The sequence below is a fragment of the Tinamus guttatus genome, unplaced genomic scaffold, assembly GCF_059628265.1.
Source record: "Tinamus guttatus ecotype Peru unplaced genomic scaffold, ASM5962826v1 Tinamus_guttatus_pri_ptg000244l, whole genome shotgun sequence".
NCBI lineage: Eukaryota > Metazoa > Chordata > Aves > Tinamiformes > Tinamidae > Tinamus > Tinamus guttatus.
This window is the reverse complement of record NW_028288778.1, coordinates 1,258,341-1,280,231: the sequence shown is the minus strand read 5'-3', so window position 1 is coordinate 1,280,231 and position 21,891 is coordinate 1,258,341. Positions and strand designations below refer to the sequence as shown.

Here is a 21,891-nt window from a genome sequence, read left to right as displayed (position 1 = left end):
CTGAAGTCAGTCAAGTCCTGTCTAAGCAAACTGCGCTGCTTTGCTTCTAGCCGGGCTGTAATTCTGCTTAAATGATGCAACTCTTTAAAAATAGATCAGGCCTAATTAGCAGCAGGGCTAATCAGCAAAGCAATGCGAGGAAGGTGCGATCGCTCGGAGCGAGGCCGCGGCGCTGCCGCGCACGACGCCGCTTCCCCAGGGGCTGGGGCACGGGGGCCGCTGCAGCCCCCGCGTTCCCGCTGCTCTGCCGCAGTTTCCCGTGTTTCCGCCCTGGAAAACCGGCGCCTCGGCCCAGCCGAGAGGGAGCCAGCGCTCCCAATGAAGCCGTTTCCTGCTCCCAAGGGTAAATAACTCCTGCCGGGGAGCCCGCTCGCAGGGAGCCTCGGCGGGACCCCGCGGCAGGGAGCCGCGCGGGCAGCACCGCGGCCGTCACCGTCACATCCCCGCAGCGACGCCGCGAGCTCTGACCAGCCCGTATGGATTAATTGTGATCAGTTTAATTTTGTGTCTGTAAATTAAGCTGTTTGACGATTAAGCTGGGGATACAAAGAGAATTCCAGGAGTGAGGAGGACATTAACATGCTAATAGACCTTCCTGGGAGAAGGTTTACTTAGACACATCCCAGGGGGCAGATGACAATTAACATCCTAAGAGACTCTTCTGGAAAGAGGATGCTAATTCCGACCTGCTGAGGAGACGGGAGAGATCCTTCATATAGATAATTAATTATTTTATGTAGCCCCCTTCAAGGATGCCTGAGATGCACTGGTGAGTTGCAGGAGATGAAGTGACAACAGTGCCAACACCTAAAGTCATCCACAGACCCAGCCTGGCCCGGTGAGACCCATGGGCAGAGAGAAGCAGGGAAATGTCTCAGTGGGGCCCATGCCCTGGAGCTGCAGGTCCTGAAGCGGCTCCTGGGCCAAGCGTAGCACAATTCCTGGGAACACACAGGCTCCCAACACCTGCATTTGCTGACAGCACTGCTGAGAAGCCCAGGGGGTCCGGGCTGCTGCATTTGTGCTCACTTCCCCAAAGGAGAAGGTTGGTGCTGGCCCCAAGATCTTCCACCTCAACCATTACTGACCCCTCCGGAGGGTTTTCCATGGTCATAAGTGACACAGCAATGTCTCCAAACCTCACGTTGCTCACCGACTTCTGAGTTGGAAAAATGGTGGCATTGGAGGAAGAGACCCATCACCACGTTCCAAAATGCCTCCTTGCCCCACTGAAATCCCTGGAGGAGGGCACCGGGCCGACTCACTCGTGCAAAACAGAAGAGATTACACCAAGATTCGGGATCAGGGACTTGTATACAACGACCTTTGCAATATCTGCACACAGGGAACTTAACACTTGGCACCCGCGGCGCCTGCCGGCCTCGGGCAGGCCCTGGGGCCGGGGATCCAGCGCGGGGCCCGGCCGAGGCGCGGGAGGCCCCGCCGCGTCCCCGAGCCAGGGCCTCGGCCGGGCCACGGGGCCCTGCCCGCCCCGCCGGGCCCGGCCCGACTGCGCCTGCGCGGAACCGCCGCGGGCCGGCCGAGGGGGCGTGGCCTGGCCCGACGGGGGCGTGGCCTCGGACGCGCGCGGCCCCGCCCGGCCGTTAAAGGCGCCACCCGCCATCTTGAGCCATGGCAGCTCCGCCGGCGGCCGCCCGCTCCCAAGATGGCCGCGCGTCCTTCACCGAGCGCTTCCGCCCCCGCTGAGGGCCCGGCTCCCGGCGCGGCGGCGATCGCGGCGCGGCCCTGCCCGCCCGCTCCGCCGCTCCCCGTCCAGGCGGCCTCGCGCGGCGGCTTATGGCGCTGCTGCTGCGGCTGCTGCCGCTCCGCGGCCGCCGCTGCTACTGGCGGCCGCCTGGTGCCGCCTGGGCCCGGGCCCGCCCGCGGCCCGGCGGCGGCCCCGAGCGCGCGCGCGGCCTCGTGCAGGTAACGGCGGCGCGGGGGCGGCGGCGGGGCCGGGGGGCGCCTCGCCCGCGTCCTGCGGGCTGCAGGGCGGCCCCGCGAGGGGCGAGAGGAGGGAGAGGCAGCGCTCAAGGTCCTCAGTGCCGGCTGGTGTTTATACACGTCTATACAAGTCTGTACCCGTTTATGCACATTCTGACCCCAAACTGGGCCATAAGCACTGCCCTCAAAGCCACGGGGAGGTTCACAGCACAACCAGGAGTAATTTTCAGGTCTAGCTGCTGCTGTTAGGACTTACTCTAATTATTGCGTCCTTGGAAGTCTTAGTCTCGTGAAACAGCAAAGCAGCGAGCAGGCCCAGTAGTTTTCCACCAGTTGTCTTCTCTTTCCTTCTTCTTTCTTTCTCTTCTTCTCCAGAGCTTTCTGTCGCAAACGCCTTCCCCCCCATTTCAAGGTCTCAGTGGAGCCCTGGTGAAACAGCACTTGATTCGAGATCCCGTCAGGCTTTGGAAGCTCTTAGGTGAGTCCTTAAAAGCAGCTGCACTGGCGGGGAGGAAAAACAAGGTGTTGTTTAGTAGAAATGCTGACTTATCCTTGCTTTTGATGCATACATTCCTGTAACTGAAATAAAGCAGCTTGTTCCTTGGCTTTGGGAGCAGAGGAATCGCTCGCAGGGCTTCTAGGTTTTTGTGTGATTACAGGATTGAGCAGGGGCTCCTTCCCCAAGGACTTGGGTTTGGTAAGTGCTTACTCAGGTCATTTAGGTGCAAAAGCTAATTTAAAAACTGCAGACTCCTCAGGAGAATTTTTACATGCCTTATTAGCAGAGCTTAAACAGAAAATATCGCTCGCCTTTGGTAGAAGTCACAATGTGCAAGTTCATTCTTGAAAGCACTGCACTGGAACTTGGAACAAGTTAAATTGTGTGATATCAGAAGCTGCAGTTTTTGGAGCAAAAGCCCCAAAATGCACAACAAAAGAAATAATTCTTCTCCCTACCCTCTTCACACTGGGAAAAGGGATTTGTTGATGCCTTTGAGATTTGAACAAAACCTATTGCTATTGTTGTGGCCACTGTGATTCTGGAGAGCCTGGGCTGCCTTATCTTGAAGAGTTTAAAGAAAAATATCATTTTAAAATTGGTTGGGAATCTGTGCACTCTTTCAGACAGCAGGGAATCCTCCAGGAGAAGAGTTGACAAGCAGCCCAATTCCTGGACTTCCTGTTGTTGTGGTGTTGTGTTTTGTTTTTTATTTGTCTTTCAGCAACCAAGAGTTCTGCTGTTTGTATCTTTATCTTCTTGGCTTTTATTACGATGTCCCAATAGCATTTACTGAGAAAATGCGTGTTAGCTCTAGCTAATGCACGTACATTTCTATACATAGCTAATGCATATACATTTCCTTTAATAGAAATTTACAGCTCCCAGTACAAGGTTGCTGTTAACAGACCTTACCAGTGTTACCTTTGGTTATGCCTTGGGAAATGTGTGAATGTTCCAGCACTTCAAATGATTTTCTTTGCTTTGTTCAGACATTAACATGGCAATAGTTGTGATGAGGTGGTTCGAAACTATATAAGAAGATTGAGGGAGTCTGTCCCTCCCAGTCCTGTTTCCGATGAGGCTGTCCCATTGCCCTGGCACATGAAAAGGCTCTGCTTTCTGTGTGTTTGCAGCTCATATGTATTTATCTCATCCTTTCTCCTTTTTTTTTCTCTCTTTGACATGAGATTTTCTGTTAGTAGCCGCTTAATTCTGCTTGCCTGCAGGTGGCACTTACTATTTCAGTACTTCAGGATCTCAAGGGAGTAACCATAAGAATGAAGGATTCAAAAAGAAAACTCCAAAGGAGGATGAGGGTATGTATGTGCCAAAAGGATATTTAATGAAATGAAATTTTCAAGCCTATGTGAGGGATTAGAGTGAGGGACAACATGGAAGATCTGCCTTGATAAGTGCAATTCCCAGGGGTGGATTCTCTGTTCTGCAGAGCTGTAGCTTGGTCTTAACCATAAGCTTGTAGAACTGATCAGTTTAAAGGAGTATTTTGGCTTAACTGGTGGGGTACAAAGGCTTGAGACAGATCCCGACCTGGTGTTTGTGTTTGTTTTTATGCTGTGCCACTTTACATTGCATGCAAATAACTTCATTGATGTTCATTTGCCATTTGTGGCTTGACAACAGCTGCGTTGTTTTTAGAAGCATCCTTGGGTGGCTTCCTTCCATGCTGAAGAACGTTCTCTGCTCGTTCGTGGGCGCTCGCTCCCTCTGCACCGCGAGGTGCCCGCGCGGCTCCCGGGCCGGGTGCGCACGGACCTTCTAGCACTTTGTGCTCTGGGTTTCTAGCTGTGCTGTCCCACAGCTCATGGCAGGTTCTTTACCTACTGGCTTAGGGCTTTATTTTGAAGGGTGTCAGAAGTGACCGGGTAGAAGGATGTTTTATCTGCCAGGAGTGCTGAACCACAACAGACCTGCACATCTTAATTCCGTGGCATTGGTTGATGTTTACAGGAGCTGGTGGTGGCATAACAGGGTTTACATGGATGTGTGCAGTGCTGCTTGTTTGTTTCCTGGACTCCTAAGTGAGGGATAAATTCTCTCTAAATTAAGTCTCATGTACCACACTTCTGTTTTGTAAATTATAACATACATTTTTGCATAGTTGTCATCAGATAGACAAGCTTTCCCTTTTTAACGTTTTTGTTGTACCTAAGTGCAATGGTGGATTCTGTCTGGTTTAGCTTCTGAGGTAAAAGCAGTCAAGTGTTGATCACTTCTAGCCCGACTCGTGACCATAGGCAGCCTCTTTAAGCCAAGACTAGCAGCTTCGCCCCTTTGATCTGCTGAGCTGAGACGAAGGCTCTAATGGGCTGCTTGGGCAGGTATGGCAGGTCCCTCATTAAGAGTGGGAGCTTTGAGGCCAGGGTGCTTAGTGTGTGCAAGACCACACAGGGAGGCTGAGCACAGAGCCGGGGGGAAGCACTGTAGCTGTTAAAATTAGCAAACAGTAACATGCTGTGTTCTGTGGCCTCTTTTCTCCTGTGATTAATGGGCGACTTGACTTTGGGAGGTGGAACACTACCCCATGTCTCCGGGGCATTGCTCATCTCTGCAGCAATTATTAAAAAAGAACTCTCCAAACTGTCACTGCAGCCTTTGCGAGATTTTAATCAGCGGGTTCAGATTTGGGGTTAATGGCAAGTCATTGCTGTAGGGAGGCTTTCTGAGGCTGAAGAGCTGGAACTGTTGCTGCAGCTGTTGCTTGCAAGTGTCACTTCCAGTTACTGCCTCTTATTTACCAAATATCGTGGAGTAGCTTGCAGTGCACTGCAAGGGCAGACACCTTTTACATAATCTAGGAATAGATTAATTTTGTTGTTAGATGTGAAGAAGGCCTCGTGTTGTCTTGCAGCATTCCAGAAGTGGCAGTACTTGCTGCAGTTATGCGGGTTAAAGGCCCTAGGCAAGCATAATTCTTGGACACTGCAGGGGTTGTGTCGAGATACCTCATGGCCAGTTTTCACGTGGTTGTGATCTGGGAGTCTCCTCAGCTCTGCATGCTGTACAACGTGTTACATGCATCTTGACTTGGACCGTTATTTAATACAGAAAAGTGCTCTAGCAATGCTTACTCTGAGATCTCCAGGGAACTTACCTAGGGATAGATGGACTTTCTTGCATCTGTGCTCACTTTTTCCAGTTATTTTATTTAGCACTTGCTCAGCATCTCAGGATATTGTCCAGACTAGGGCTTCTATCTTACTATAGTTTAATTGTCTTTAATAAGACTGTGCTGGATGTAAGCCTCCAGCTTAGTGATGAATTTGCTTTGTCCTAATAAAGCTGAATCTAGCAGATAACTCAGAAGTGAGGAGATGGCCTCAAAGCACCAAGCGGATGGTCTGGGCACAGTTTCTGAGCTTGTGGCTGTTTTGCCATTATGACCTTATCTGAAAAGTTGCCTTGTTTCTATTTAGGTACAAGCCTTTCCTGTTAAATGTGGAGCAGAGCTAGGAAACAACTGAAAAATGATGCTGCATGTTTGAAGGACAGAGTACTTTATTTAGCATCCAACTGGGTCGTATGTTTGTCCTTTGGTTTTGTAGTGCTGTGCATAGGGTCTGCTTGGTGGTTGGTGATAAATGCTGGTGTCAGAACATTTGTTAGGAATTTGCAAATAAATCTAATCTGGGCTGCGGCAGGCAGATGCAGTAGCAATCCAGTGGTTCAGACTTAATTTATTTCTTGGTGCAGAATAGTATTTATGTATGCTGTGTTGCCGTTGACATTAAATTGTATACCAAGAGCAAGTGGTAAATTATATATCAAGAACATCCACATATGGCTAGAGGGGGAGGAATGGAAATTTGTTGTCTTTTTAAACTCATATGCCGGCCAGTTGTTGACGTGACCACGATGCTGTGACAGGCCTTTGCAGACCACAGAATTTTGTATTTGCCTTTGCAGTCCAAAAAACATTCAAAAAATGGTTTGTTGGCAAATATTCAAAGTAAGCCATCTATTTTTTCTCATGGCATCACTTCAGTATGTGCCCTAGCACAGTAAGGGGAGGGGAAAGCACTTCTAGGAAGTGATTCCATCTTTGATTATGTACAGTTTTATAGAGATTATCAAACCTGTTTCAATATGAGGTTAGTTATGGGAGAAAATCTGTTTAATTTTAAGACAAGGAGGTTGACTTGCAGTATATTTACCTCGATAAACTGTATGAGATGTCTCCTATTTTTTGGTTTTCTACAAATGTAGATATTCTCCTAGATAGTAGACTGTTAGTTTTAATGCTGTTAGTTTTGTGATAAAGAATGTCTGCAGATCAGGAATTCACCAAGAAACAATTATGCCATCTCGTACTGTGCTCCGTAATTGCAGGGCGACACTGGGACAGGTTTTATTAACTTCTAGTATTTTCCCCCAGTCTGAACAGTGGGCAGTAAAGAACCATATTTTGTAGAAATGCCCAATAGCTGAATGTGGCTGTGGGTAAAGCAAAGCTGATCTGCAAAGCAGTAGCTGCCTGGCAGAATGCAGGATTTGCCTCCCTCCTGGCAACTGTTAATTTTGCTTCTGATTTCTTGTCCTTTCGTGGCGTGGCTTTTGACCTGTGCCGTTTCTCGTGTAGAGCCAAGGCCCTGTAGTCTGACAGTCTGGAAGCCAGCAAGGTCTGGAACTGTAATGGGATCCCAGCCTGACTCCCTCGTGTAACCTTGGGCAAGTTGCATGACCTTCGTGTACCTCTTTCAGCCAGGCCAGAAAATGGGCTCTGAAATATAAGCTAGATACTGTCTATGTGGTGACTCAGGAGAAACCAATTACACAAGAAAATGAATAAATAAAAGTACAATTGAGTTAATCCTTGTAGTTTAATGGTTCTTTCTTTGCGTCAGAAAATTACACAATTACACGCTAGCATTTTATTTATTTATTTTTTAAACAAAGAGGATGAAAAACGCAGGAAACGAGAAAATCAGATGCATCTTGACCGCTTGCGGGCACTCCTCGTCATAACTTTCATACTCCTGATGTTTCGATTCACGGTCAGCGAGAACAGAGAAGGGACCAACATTTCCTGGAATTACTTTGTGAATGAGATGCTGGCAAAAGGAGAGGTCCAGAGAGTTGAAGTAGTTCCGGAGAGTGATATTGTGGAAGTTTATCTGCACCCAGGAGGAACTCCACATGGGCAAGTTGTGAGTGACTTTTTACAGTTAGAATGAATAATCATAGATTAAACTGTTGAGAAGAATTGAATTTAAAAAAAAGCCTTAATTTAAACCCTTGCTAAGAAACTGGCCTTTCTGTATTTTTTTCTCATCCCAGACTTGGAAGTTAGGATTTTTCTGTTTTTCTTTAATTGCAAGAATACTTAATATTTACCTGTAAGAAAATACTGAGAGATGTCCAAGATACTGGGGGAAAAAATCAATGTTTCTTCTGTATTAACTCCATTTAATATGACTGAAGGCATCCCAAAGATGATTAATTCATATCCCTCAATCTTGTTTCAAATACTTGCTCCTGTTTGGAGTCTAGTTTAGCTAGGAAAGGCCAGAGGCATTCCTAACTTCCTTTTTAGTCCAGCATCCTTGTTTTCTTATGAGTTTGTTGTTGCAGTTATCACAAAGCTACAGCGTAAGGCTAACGGCTGCCTGACTTATCCATATTTTGCACTTCTCCTGCTTGCTGCTGTATCTTTATTCTCCAATATAGTCCTTTTGGTTTCATGTCCCCAGAACGTTACCCTGGTGTACACGATGCGGGTGGCAAACATTGACAAGTTTGAGGAGAAGCTGAGAGCTGTGGAGGATGAGCTGAATATCGATGAGAGAGAGAGACTCCCTGTTTCCTACAAACACCCTGGCTTTTATGGAAAGTAAGTTATAAACTTGGGCTTACCGTCGGTCTTGTGTTGGTGGCAACATCCCAAGCTCAAAGAAGAAGTCTGTACTAAATGTTGCATAAATGCAAAGCAGAAGAAAAGTGTTCCATATTTTGAAGCACTTATTCTTGGAAACAGGCTTGCTCTAGGTGTTTCCAAATACCTCAAAAGAGTCCCAAGGAGATGACTAGAGCTGTACCATGTAGTAGACAAAAATGTCTAGTGTCAGTGTCAACACGTCCGAGTAAAGTTGATATCCGTTGCTGTAAGTTCTTGCAAAGCTGAACACTGCTAATTAATTATTAAAGTTAATTATTAAAGTCTGATGGAAATGCTGCCTCCAGACTCAGCAGTTGCCATGTTATGTCCTGGTCTGCAGAAAATGTTAGTGAAGCAGTGAGCTTACCCCACCAAAGCACTTTGAGGAAGGCCTGTGCCAGTTGTCCAGTCTGTAAAAATAAACACCTAGTTTTGGCCTGTTTCTCCAGCAGCTGTAGATCAGAGACTAGCATGCGCTGGGGTTGGCTCCAGCTGAGAGCCACACACTGAGCACGCCAGCTTTGATGATGAGACGCAAGAAATGTCACGGAGAAATAAGTGCTTGTATTAATTTCACAATCGTCTTCTGCTACCTGAAACCAAGATCCACTTTTTGAGAGAGAGAGAAACAAAAGTCAATGAGGCTCAAAGCTTTTAGTTCTGAAATAGGGCTATAACAAGCAAGAGGAGGAAAAAAAGAATGTTAAAAGACTTTGGGAGAGCTGGCTAGACTTTACTTTTTATTTTCATATGCTGTTCCAGTGTAGTGTGGTGGTTTGCTGCCCTTCTATTAAGACTGGCAGCGTGTTCTTGGAAAACAGGATTTATGGGGTCCAGAGTCCAGGGCAGAGCTGTACAGCTCATTCAGTGCTGTGCTGCACAAGAGCAGGAGCTCCACCACCCTGGCAGCTGCTGCCCTTGTAGTAAGTGGCTTTCTCTTGAGAGACCTGAGCGCAGGGAGAGCTCCCAGCTAATTGCTTAGCCTAAAGTACTTGAGAGAGGCAGTGTTGAGATCTCGTCTGCTAAGGACTTTCCTTCCCTGGGAAATGAGGAAAAGAGCTTCCTGCTGCTATAATCACCTTCCAGGGTGGCTGGGTGCCTTGCTTGCACCGAGTGGAGATGTACCTCAGCCCTCTGAGGAGCTCGGTGGGTCGGAGCACCATGGCTTCCTCCGTGGAGCTGGGGGTGACCAGCGTGTCACCTTCCTCTTGAAGGCCCTGCTTCAATGGCATGTTCAGCTGTGCGTAGATAGATCTCTGGACAGGGTGTTGTCTAGGTGCTTGACCTCTGGGCTGTTTTTACATACTGTTCTACATGGCTGATACAGAGATTAACCTTTCCATGTATTTATTTGACCATGCATTATGAAGTCTTTAGCTGAAATTCAGAATTTGCCATTTTTCTTGTCAAATCTTTACTTTAGAAAGTAAAGTGAAAAGCTAAAATCAGCCAGGAACACAGGCTGCTATCCCAGCCCGCAAGAGGCTTCAAGGAGATGTTTTTTAGGGTCTGAATTCTTTCAGGAGACTCCAGGCTCTGGAACCTTAACCCGCAAGGTGCAGAGGGTTGCATTCAGTTCTCTCTGAGATAGGGGCACTCAGGTGGCTTCTGAATTAATCCTCTGTTTGCACAAACTGGAGGTGACTTTCAGTTCCTGGTGTTGCCTAGGATCTCTCGCAGGGCCAGCTGGGCGTGTGACACACGCTGGTCCCCTGGCTTTGTCCCCTTGCCTCGCTAAATCAGCCCTTTGCGCGGGACGGGGAACACGCTCCTCCGTTAGAGAAGGATCCGCAGTGTGAGGAGGCCGGACAGCCTGGCCAGGGTCAGGCAGGGCTTCTGTAGCAGAACAGGGAGCTGAGTTACGGTCCCTCAGATCCCGGCCTGTCATCTGGCACATCTCAGCGTTTTTTCTGCTATTATAAAAGCACCCTATGTTTGGAGCTCCAGGCTGTTTCATTCTCAGCAAGTTAGCCCTGTAACTCTCTTGGTTCTGCAGTATTGTCTGTGTTCTGTGTCTCCATTCTCATGTAATTAGTGTTGCCAAAGATCCAGAAAATTAACTGATGATTGCTGTAGTGCTTTCTTCTGACAAAAGGGATTTCTAGGATGCTTGACCAGGGAGGGCCAACCAGAATAGACAGAGCAGCTTCTTAATGTCTGACTTGTACTGGGAATTTCCCTGGGATTGAGGGAGTAGGTGTCTCCTAGTGTTGCCATCCACAGATCAGCTGTGGCAAACTCTTTGCTGAAACTGCAGGTCCCATTGGATTCTGGTCTGGCTGTAGTTCAACTGCCTGAAGGTTGTATTTGCTCCATAAGCAGCAATGCCCCTGGAAGGGGTAGTAAGGTAGAATTTCCTTCACAGCTGTAAGTAGTATCTGCTAGTGTCCTCTTCTTAACATTTGGATTATGTAATTGTTTGGTTTTCTGTTACAAATAAGAGTGTGAATACATGCACACGTGTGTGTGTGTGTGTGTATATATATATATATATATATATATATAAATACACACATGGGTACATGAAAATGTGTACGTAAAAATATGTAAGACTGCAAAGGTGCCATTTTCTTAGTCATGTCTGCTCGTTGTTCTGTTTCTAGCCTAAATGCCAGCATCCCTAAAATATTGAACATAGCTGTGCTGAGCAATATTTGCCAAGCTAATAGTACTGCTTGTGACCAAATGCCTCTGTTTGTACCTGACTGGCTTTTCCCTTTTCAGTGACCTGTTCTCCCTGATAGTGACCCTCGTGGCTTTGTCGATGTTGTGGAGCATCTTCCGCCTCGCGCGGGTGGCGAGCCGGGTGGGAGGATTCAATGCCTTTGTAAGTATTCGAGACCTTGGCGTTGTTGTGCAGCGAGACAAGCCTGTGAGACCTGTCTCCTGCTAGCCTAGTTTCCCCTTTTTTCACCTTTCTGGCAATACTCACCCTGTGGCACATGCTCACGCTGTGCCATATGCTCCAGGTGTCCCTGCTTGAGCAGGGGGGTTGGACTAGATGATCTCTAGCAGTCCCTTCCGACCTCAACCATTCTGTGATTCTCCAGTAAAGTCAACAGAGGATGAGAATTAACTGATGCCGAGGGCTCTGCAGTCCTGACACATCTTGCATCTCCTCCTGTCCTGATGATCTGACCAGGTTGTACAGTAACTGGCCTTAGCTGAGGCCCTTTCTTCCCCAGTGACAGAAAGGGCTGAGCTCAGTGAATTTTGCAGTCCAGTTTGCTCTGCTATTTTCAAAGCTTACTAATGAGTTGCAGCTGCAGATGGTGTTTTTCACCAGGCCCTGCCAATATGCCTCCCATACAGCCAGGAGCAGGAATCTGCTTTCTGCAAAATGACTTCTCAATTTATTTGAAAAAAAAAAAAAAGGCATTCAGATTGTGGATTTCATTATGTGTTGGCTGCTTCCCCTCACGCCACATGCCTCACTTGCAACATCAGTTAAATCTCCTGCTTCTCTCCTCCACCCTTGCCTGGGTCAGCTGATGGAGCTCTGTGGCAATCGGCCTCGGGTGCGCTGGCAGCGAGCACGGCGACTCGGGGATGAAAACAGTGCTGAATTCAGTCCCCTGCTCAGAAGTTTCCCACGAGGTCTCCTAGGCAGTTCTCTTCTGTCTGAGTTTCACTTTATACAAAGGGTTGCAGCTGCTTGGAAGAGAAGAATAGTTTTAAAAGTGTTGAGTAATGAGGGCCTTAAGGACTCAGCTCTGTCTTTGCACAAGCAGGGACTGTCCAACCTTGCACATTTAACTCCTTGCTTGGAGAAGCCTCTGTTTCTAAGGCCTGAGAAGCTATAAACTCTTCCTCAAAGAGAAAACAATCCTAAGTAGCTGTTTTCAGCAGGACATAATGAGCAGTTACAAGGGGACTGTTTAACTAAATTGTTGTTTTGACTGTCACTGTGACTTAACAACACAACAAGACTGAAATATGGTGCCTCTTAAATTTGAGAGCCTATAGTTCTGCCCCTGGGTTGTGTTGTAATGGAAACTGGTAGCTGCATTGAACAGTGGTGCAAAGCGTCTGTTTATATTCATTTACAAGAAAGTATTGACAGTTGTTTGCCATCAATACGTCTTTCTCAAAACTATGCTTATCCCAAGAATATTAAAGATTGAAGCACTTAGAAATGAGGGAGGAGATGTCAATTAAGGTTTTGAGCATTCTGCACGTACTTGGTAAGTATCCTTGCTGGGTCTGCAGGGAATTTGGGTTGGATTATGTCAGGAATATTGCTGCAGGCTTATGCTGTCTGTTACCGATGAAACACATACGAGGTTTCTGAAGCAGCAGTCATGTATTCTGGCTGTTAACCATTTCCAAACGGAAGAGGGTAAAATACCAGTGCATTAGTGGGCACTTTTTGCAGGGGCTTACACCTGTGCTCTGCTATTGCCTAAAGTACATCAAAAAGCCTTCTCAGACTGCTGCCTTGTCCAAAGTCAGAGCACATCCTCACTGCTTGTACTGCCTTCCACAGAACCAGCTGAAAATGGCTCGTTTCACTGTCGTGGATGGCAAGTCTGGAAAAGGGATTGGCTTCAAGGATGTAGCAGGAATGCATGAGGCCAAAAGGGAAGTCAAAGAATTTGTGGATTATTTAAAGGTGAGAACTTTACACCTCTCCTGTAATGGGAGTAGATGAATCTGCCATGCAGCCTTTGTAAGAGCTTCTCCTATTTTACTGGTTTCTGTTTTAATGTTGATGATGATTTTCAGTGCTGAAAGCATTAGATTAAAAGGCAGAAGTACTTCTGCTCACCTGTTTGATAGACAGGTGAGCCAGGACTGTATTAAATGTGCTGAATTCCTTCCTCTGCCCTACAAAAATAGAACAAAGTAAGAGCTTACTGCCCATCTTCTGAGATAGCTGGGCAACGTGGGGAGGAGAGGATATTTTTCTCTTCATCCTGCATCGTACTGAACCGCCTCTGCTTAAATAGACTGTCAACTGTTTATGCTGTGATCAACATGACTCAATGCCTGTATTTCCAATTCTGTAACAGTGCTCCTGTTGGGAGCTCAGAGTTGGTAAGAATGGGAAAAAATAGTCGGAAGCTCTGGGAGGCCGCGTCCTTCCGCAGATGTTTCGTGCAAGCCGTGGATGTGACGGAGCTGTCTCGTGCTTGCAGAGTCCGGAGCGCTACCTCCAGCTTGGGGCTAAAGTTCCCAAGGGCGCCCTGTTGCTCGGGCCGCCCGGCTGCGGGAAGACCTTGCTGGCGAAGGCGGTGGCTACCGAGGCGCAAGTGCCGTTCCTGGCCATGGCGGGCTCCGAGTTCGTGGAGGTGATAGGAGGTAAGCTGCCAATGGGGCTGCTCTACACCTGGAGAAGGTCAGAAGAAAACCCACTTTCAGCCTGTCTTTGCATAGGGAAGCTGAGTTTGGGTACTTCTGTTGAAGATGCTTAAGGTTTTTGGTTGCAAATATACTTGGCTATCTGGAACCTAAAATGCATTTTCTCTACTGCGAGCCGCTTGCTTCTGGCACGGTGAAGCTGACTGTGGTTCTTCACCTGGAAGCATTTGCCTCTGCCCAATGCTTGTTAGTATTTCCAAACTCAAGTCGTCAGCAGAAGCTGCATTCCACCTATGAGAATGCCAGTAGATTTTCAGCATAGATCTATGGCCTCTTTTTACATTGAGATTTCCAGCTTTGCCTTTTCTTCCTGTCTCTTAGCTCATTTAAGACCAGACAAGGGTCTGTGTGAAGGAACATGTGGAATAGTTCAGCTTCTCCTCTGTTTTGAGGTCCCTGCAGTCTGGGGAGTTGAGTAAATACCTAGTGTGATCCAGGAAAAGCAGTGCTTTTAGGACTAGAGATATGAGGTTTATATTTTTGATCCTGGAGTATAGGGAGAAGGACTGTTGGGCACTGCTGGTTTGCCCAGAATCGGGTCTCCCTGGCATTCAGAAATGCTGCTCTCCGCTGTGCTAACAATTTCTGCTGTGAGACTCAGTTCCTCTTCCTTTGACCCTGTAGGTCTCGGAGCTGCCCGAGTTCGGAGCCTCTTCAGAGAGGCGCAGGCCCGTGCGCCCTGCATCGTGTACATCGACGAGATCGACGCCGTGGGCAAGAAGCGCTCGACCAATATATCTGGTTTTGCCAATGCCGAGGAGGAGCAGACTTTAAACCAGCTGCTCGTGGAAATGGATGGTGAGTCCTTCTCTTGGCAGTGGGGCCCTTTTTATAAGCCAACTGTTTCAGTCTCTAAGGCAACGTCTTTTTCCTGCTTTAAGCTGTCAGGCTTCGACATTTGCTTCCTGCCGAAGTGCTGCAGTTGCATCAAAACAACCCTCACTTCCTCTTTGGGACAAGACTAGCTTGTACTTCACAGTCTGTTCAGGGCAAAGCCCAGCCCCAGCGCTTGATCGTGTCCTTGCTAGAAGTCCCTCTGTGTGACCAGTGATAACTGTCCTTTGGGTTGCTGCTTAGGGGAGGCTCTGAAGCCCTGAAGGACAGGATGATTTTTCCTACATGGACTCCAGTGTGGCCTTGCCTAGTCTTTCTCTGGTTTCAGAGGTAGCTGCATCATTTACCTGAAGTGGGTCCTCTCTCTGCTTTCTCCCCCTGCTCCAGCTGCTGCATTGACTGAATAAGAGAGGATGAGGAAGGGCCGCTCTTCCTTCAGCACAGGGGTTTTGGAAGTCATATGCCCAGTACTTGCTTTGTGCTGCCCCTCCCTTCCCTGCGAGTTTCCCAGGAATCTCCTCAAACCCAACCTGCATCTGTGTCCCCCATCTTTAGTCCTTGTTTGTGAAGACTCTGTATTAGACTGCTTTTCCTCTGTCACGGGAGATTAGGCAGGACTCCTGCAGAGGTGGCAGTGTCCTGGGAAGTACCTGGGCTTAGGACAGGTCTCTGTGTATGTGCTGTGCCTAGGTTGTGGGCATAGCCCTCCTTACACAGGCTCCAGAGAATCTGGGCATGGATCTAGTAAATTAAAAACACTGGAGCCAGCTGGTTACTGACTACTCCAAAGAGCCTGTGTCAGATGAGTGTCATCTCGCATCCGGAGTGAGTTTGTATAAGTGCCCACATGTGCCTCCTTGCTCCTGAAACCAAACCAAAACATGCACTGGAGACCACGGCGGGCAGAGGGCAGCAACCCCAAAGGCTCTTACTGTAATAAATGGCTTCAGTTCAGCAGCATGTTTTCCCACTGGCAATTGGAGAGGAATAATTTACAGTGCTGGGGATCCAAAAGAAAGTGAATTGGCAGCAAGGGCACTACTGTGTTCAGAGGGTAGCATTCGGATCCAGCTGGCTATTAAACATTCTTTAATACTGTTGTGTTTTGTCCAAGACAGGTAGTGTTTTAAAGCCTGATAAGCTTTGAAGTTTAGTTGGCCCAGAGGGAAATAAGCAATGTAATACATTTCTTCTGCTGTCCTTTGACAACAACTCCACCATTGCCTGGATACAGGATCCCAGCAAAACAGGCAGTGATGAGGTTTGCAAGCAGGTCGTGGGTTGATGCCTCACTCGGGGTTCTCTCTGGCTCGCTGAAGTCAGCCCTTTTCCTGGACGCTTTCACACAGATGTCCAACAGAACCATCCTTCGGCCGTGACTCAGGCTGTCGGAACCGGCAGCACTGACCCGACTTGCGCTGCTTCTGTTGCTAAATCTTGTTATTACACAGCTGGCCACGGGATGACTACCTGCCCATCAGGGAGTGGTTGTATCAGCTTTGTGGGACAGCTGTTGTTTGCTGTTTTGTTTTCATTTCTTTTTTCCTTTGCCTAAGACTCTGATCTTCTCATTGCTCTTCAAAAAGAGGGGACAACCTCCCCCTAGTCCCACACTAAAAGCCCCCCTCTTTCTCCAGGCCTCAGTGGTTCACACTGCCTGCTCTCCTTGCTGAGTGTTGCAGTGAAGGACGGCCGTGCTGAAGGAAACGCTTCCCGTGGCTCCCCAGCACGGCTGCCTTCCGGAGGTCGCTCTGGGGTAAACCTCTCAAGGAGAGAAGCTGGGGCTTTGTAAAAACATTTGCAGCAAAGGGCAGAAGTTCCTCCATAGTGCGCACAAGATGATCTATAATTTTGGATCTTTGCCCTTGCTGCAGAAGGAGGAATTGTAAGCTAGAGCACAGCGTGGTGCGAACAGGGCAGAGTGGTCCTGCTGAACAGAGATCTTCCAGACCCCTCTCTGCTTCAGGCCAAGCTCCAGAAAGTTTCTGAGGGAGAGGAATGAGCTTTAAGTAGCTCCTAAATACTCAGGCAGGAATCCAGCTGTCAGAGGAACGTCTGTGAAGGACACAGTGTCACGCAGATAGCAGAACTCACGCTCCGCATGCGCAGTTCCACAGGACTTTGCGTTTGGGCTAACTTTGGGGAAACTTGGCCAAGCATATACATTTACTTGCAGTGAACGTAGCTGTTCACAGCTGTATCTATATAGTAGATATATCGATGAAATAGGCTGGTAGCAACGTGTAGAAGAGCAACAGTCCCAGGTTTGGGAGGGTGGGGGTTGTTTTTCTTGGTGTGTTTTCCCCTGCCCTGCTCCTTCCCTGCCAGTTAGAGTGTAAACTGGGAAGAGGTTAACACTGAATCAGAAGAAGGCCCGTCGCGCTGTTCAGGAATATGTAGTCGGTGCAATTTGCATCTCTGTGCTAAAAATAAAAATGGCTGCAACTTCTTCCAGCCCTTAGAAATTAGGTGTAGAATTAGAAATACTAGATGTATGTGGGTGGGTTTTTTTTTTTTTTGCAGGGGGTTGTTTGTTTTGTTTTCGAGGGGGAGGGGGAGCTGTGGTGGTGAGCCCTAATTTCTAAATTAGGGCACAACTCCCTTTCAAAGTGAGTTTAGAACACATGTTTTCCATATATACTTTAAAAGACCCTGCAAAAGCAGCTTGCTTCATATGTGCTGCCTAGCTGTTTGTTTATGTATTGCCTAGTTATTTGTTCGTGTCTCATACAGATCATGTCCTAAGTCCTTCATTTTGCTAAGTGCTTTATCAAACACATGCTAAAAAATAGCCCAAGGAGCTTACAATGTCAAACGAGAGACAGCTGGCAAGGACTGTCAGGCTAGTACAAGAAACATGGACTTAATATTGGCTTGTACTCGCAAGCACGGATCTTGGCACGTGTTCCTGGAGCGTTACCTGACAGAGCGTGGCACCCAGATGAACACTGGAGTGTTATGTGCATCATGGCGAGATCAAGTTTTCAGGAGAATGGTGCAGGAGGTTTTGGGGAGATTAACAGCTCTGCGCAAGCCCAAGTGGGAGAGTGGTAAGTGCTGCTAATGAGGGAGCCTTGAAGCAGAAGGGTGAGACCTCTCTTTTAGCTGCCTTTAGCTTAAATTGATGGCTGAACTTCTGGAAGGTGGCACCAGAGCTGAGTTCAGCTATTAATTTTGTCGGGGGAAAGGTATAGGAGGAGATAACTGGCTTACCAGCAAATGTTGAATTTCTGCGTTTGGGTAAGATTGCTCAGAGGTGAGGTAAAGAGAAGGGAGGGCAGAGCTGCATGGGAATCTCCTCTGTGGGCTAGAGGATGGATGAGGACGTCTAAAAAAGCTGTCGTGCTAAGATATGTGGAATGAATGTGGTTTGATGCCTTCTTGAAGTAGCTTTGGCTACAAGCAGTGCTGATAGGAAGGATCTCTTTAGGTGAAGTTGCTGTTTTTAAATTGTTGATATGACTGGGGTGGTGTTTTCATAGCCCAATCCCTGCCTGCTTCAGCCAAAGCCTGTGATGTGCCAGGTGACACAGTGCTGGGAATGCAAATGTGAATTGGAGGCAGCTGCTGTAGTTTTCTTGGAGCTGCGTCTCACCCTGCTGGGATGCACATGGGGAGCAAGTGGGGCAAAAGCTAATCCAAGGAGGGTTTCATGGTGTTCCGTGTTCATGGTTCCATTTTAATTATACTTGTTGTAATCGTTGGACCTATTTTAAGAGCGTCTCCCCAGCTGCAGAGCAGATCGTGTACTGAACTGCCGAGCCGTGCCGTGGGATGGAGCTCGCTGTCGTGCCTGCCCGCCTCGGGTATTTACCGTGCTCCAAGCGCAGTGCAATGCGTGCCTGAAGGATCGGGGGCTTCGTGGTCTGCGGGAGCCTGTTTGGACAGCGTCGGGCCGGGGGGAAGAGCTGAGATTTGCTGGAGCACGCGCTGGAAGGGGCCATCTCCTGATGTACCCGGCGATAACCCCGAGCCGAGCTGCCCCTGCAGCCTGGCCCCGGAGCCCGGGAGCACGTGGCGCTGGCGCGTCCCTTCCCGGGAAGGCTGCTCTGTGCCAGGGCTGCTGAATCCGCTGTGAGCAGGTGACTCATCCCCGGGGGCCTCTGTTGGAATGTAATAAATAAGCAGTGTGGTTCAGTGACTCAACTCGAGCTCTTCCTTCCCACCTGCCCCTCTCTGTTCTCCAGCTGTTTGTGCTCTGGCTTCCCCAGGAAGGCCTGGCTGCCTTCGATGCCTCCGTACTGCAGGCTGCTCTCAAAGCCTGTAAATCCCGATGCTTCCTTCGTGTTTAGGAGCTGCAGAAAACCCCTCGCCCGGCCGTGGCTTGAGCTGGTGTGTGTAATCCTCCCCGCGGAGCCGCTTGGCTGCGTTCTGCCCCTGCCTACGTGAAGCCTCTTGCAAGGTGCGCGGGGCTGATGTTCACACCGACCCGCAGCGTGCCGGGGTGCCCTCTGAGTGATAAAAACAAAAAGACCCAGGGGAATTGCTCTGTAATGTGTCTCCTGCTGCATTGCAAGGCTGTGTCCTCTCTTTCCATTCGTCTGAGCTGGTCAGAAGAAAGGCCGGCCCTTCCCGGTGATCCTAGTGGCCTGTCTGTGATGGAAGACTTAAAGAAAATGAAAGCAAAGGGGCCTTTCCCCAGAAATACTGGGAGAGAGAAGGGTTATTTCAACTAACAGTGATCCTTGCTCAGCCTGGGACTGAACAAGCAAGAACAGACTTAAGGCTGGGGCCAGGGGGGTATATTCTCATCTTTCACGATAGACAGATTCTGTTCCAGTTTTCAGCTGGAGCAATTACCAATTGTGGCCAGAAATAAAACGTTTTAAGCTGGGAGTTGAGTGAAAAATAAATTTTGGAGTGTCTGTGACCACCAGAGATGGGGAGGACCCTTCTTGTCTCGTGCTCCTAACTGAAGAGAGAAGCCCTTCCTTGGCTGCCGCAGAGGATGCCCAAAGTGCAGCGCAGCTTTGGGATAAGGTCATGTCGGATGTTCTCTGCACCCTGCCCTGTCCCATCCCTTTCTCTGCTTGCAGTGCAGTATCTTTGTGATAGTGAAAACCCTTCCCTCTTGTGTGTGCAGGAATGGGGACCACGGATCATGTCATCGTGCTGGCTTCCACCAACCGCGCCGACGTCCTGGATAACGCTCTGATGCGGCCCGGGCGGCTCGACAGACACATCTTCATTGACCTTCCGACGCTGCAGGTATGTGCCACCCACTGCCCCGTCCTTCCCTGGTGCTGATGGCTCAGGTGTCCCAGCCATTCCCTGGCCTGGCAAAGGCTCAGCTTGTTGGAGGTGACACGGGCAGGCTTGTGCTGACCTTCCTTCTCGCTCCTGTGCCGTCAGCCGGAGCGCTGGCATCCGAACGCGCTCGTTTGTTTCTCTGAAACGACAACGTGCTGTTTTTAAGCGTCTGCGCGTGCACTGGTGTGGGCTTTGGCAGCACATTCCTCTGTGAGGTTATCTTTGCCATGGAGATGCAGAAATGTGTGTCCTCTCCCCAGGAAATCAGGAACTACCTAATTGGCAAGTTAACTTGTAATGTGCCTTGAGCACTGTTTGTCATGTCGGTTTATCGTCCTCGCTCTCCTCAGCAGGCTCCTCGTTTTCCTTTAACCAGCCTGTTGGGTGACTCTCTCCTCCTGCAAGCTTTTAGATCCGTTCAGCAGGGTAGGCCACCGCGTCTGCTGTGCTGACAATCGTGGCACAGTTCTGAAGAGCAGCTCAGCTGCACTAACTATGTGCGTGCTCTGCCAGCACAGGCTCTTCTTCTCCCATCTGTGCTTCACTGTCATCCTCGGGGGTTTCAGTTAAAATACCTTAAATGCCTCATAGAATCTGGCACCGGAAGCACGAACTGTGCAGCTGCCGAGGAGGAAGGGGGAAACGCTGGCAACTGAGGCCCTTGTTCTGCCCAGGCCCTCCTGGCCCAGCTGAATGAGTCACCCCTGGCTACCTGCCAGTGCTCCCTTTTCCCCCACCTTTGTGTGGGAAATGGTGGCAGGCGGCGTGGCCGTACGTGAGGACCTCGCTCCGTGTTGGGGGAGCAGGCAGGGGTGCTCTGAGCGCCTTCCCTGCGAGTGCTTTAACGGTAAGACAGACGTTAAGAGAGATCAGAGTGAAAGTCAGGACGGGAGAGCAGCCCTGGGAGAGAAGGCAGTGACTCACCACAAGCCTCCATACATCTGTTCTGAATTGGAGCTGGGAGTTCAGCAGGGCTCTTGTAGGACGAAAATGTTGCAGGAATGGCCCTGCCCTCTGGTGGCAGTGTCACTGTCCCCACTGCTAGAGACCTGGCCGCGTCCTTGCTGCAGTGACTCTTGTACTGCAAAGGCTTGTTGGGCCCAGATGTTCCTTGTTGTGCAAATGCTGTTTCCTTTACAGGAGAGGAGAGAAATCTTCGAGCAGCACCTGAAGAGTCTCAAGCTGATCCAGGATGGCAGCTTCTACTCGCAGCACCTCGCTGAGCTGACTCCAGGCTTCAGTGGTACGGCTGCGTCGTGTGTTCGGCCGCTCGACCTGCTTCCACGCTTGATATTATCCAGTTCAACACAGGCCTTTTTGTTTGCCTTGTTTTACAGGGTATTTTAGGATATTTTGGTCTGTGGCTGCTTTTTTTTTTTTTTTTTTTCTCTCCTCAAGTTTTCTCCATCTCTGCTGAAATAGTGGAAACTGAACCATCTCCCTAGTGAATGGAGCTGTGATGAGCAATTGTTCATGGTTATTTGTAATTTTCTGAGACTTCTGGGACTAGCAGAGTGTGGGAGTAGAGAAAAATAAGTTTCTATAGTGCTTGGGATCCTAATTCCCAAGGGGAGGAACCGCTGCTGCTGAGGGTGCGTTGCTGCACGTCAGCTCACTCAGATGGAGATAGGCTTCTAAGCTGGTACAAGCTACTGGGAAACTAAAATGATAGAAATAAGAAACAATTAGTTTGTTGGTCAGAGTAAAAATCAGACAGCTCTGGCTCTTGTGCTGAGCCTGTTTTCAGGTAGGTCCCTGGGAGCTTGAAACGGTGCTGAGTAAGGGGCTCCGGAGTTCCTGTTTATGTGGAGTCCCTGGAATATCCTCCCTGGGCTTCCCCTCTAACAGGCCCCAGCACGCTGCCTCTTCGTGACTTCTTTCAGCAGCCCCCCGCCACCCTCACCCACACACGCAAACTCAGAACAGATGTTCCTGCTCTTGTGCACAGAGGTTTGGGCGGGCGCCGTGTGAGCAGAGCGGCAGCCCGTGCTGATCGGAGCTGCCCACGCCGCTGCTCTGTTGCTGAGAGCCAGCCCTGGCTTTAGCCTTTTCATTGATCACTGAACTCTGTCCTGCGTGTGGCAACGCAGCGCTGGTTGCCAGGGCG

General features: G+C 49.1%; 1 protein-coding gene across 1 annotated transcript in view; it reads left to right on the top strand.

Annotated features, from left to right (window-relative positions):
• The first annotated feature begins 1,782 nt into the window (after positions 1–1,782).
• SPG7 (SPG7 matrix AAA peptidase subunit, paraplegin) overlaps positions 1,783–21,891 on the top strand; it is a 29,058-nt gene continuing 8,949 nt past the window's right edge. The window contains exons 1-11 of the mRNA XM_088526230.1: positions 1,783–1,926; positions 2,320–2,422; positions 3,673–3,762; positions 7,361–7,611; positions 8,155–8,294; positions 11,064–11,166; positions 12,826–12,951; positions 13,478–13,640; positions 14,325–14,498; positions 19,618–19,742; positions 20,925–21,027. Of these exons, the coding sequence (XP_088382356.1) occupies positions 1,798–1,926; positions 2,320–2,422; positions 3,673–3,762; positions 7,361–7,611; positions 8,155–8,294; positions 11,064–11,166; positions 12,826–12,951; positions 13,478–13,640; positions 14,325–14,498; positions 19,618–19,742; positions 20,925–21,027 (1,507 nt within the window). The 5' untranslated portion in view covers positions 1,783–1,797. The remainder of the gene's footprint in view (positions 1,927–2,319; positions 2,423–3,672; positions 3,763–7,360; positions 7,612–8,154; positions 8,295–11,063; positions 11,167–12,825; positions 12,952–13,477; positions 13,641–14,324; positions 14,499–19,617; positions 19,743–20,924; positions 21,028–21,891) is intronic.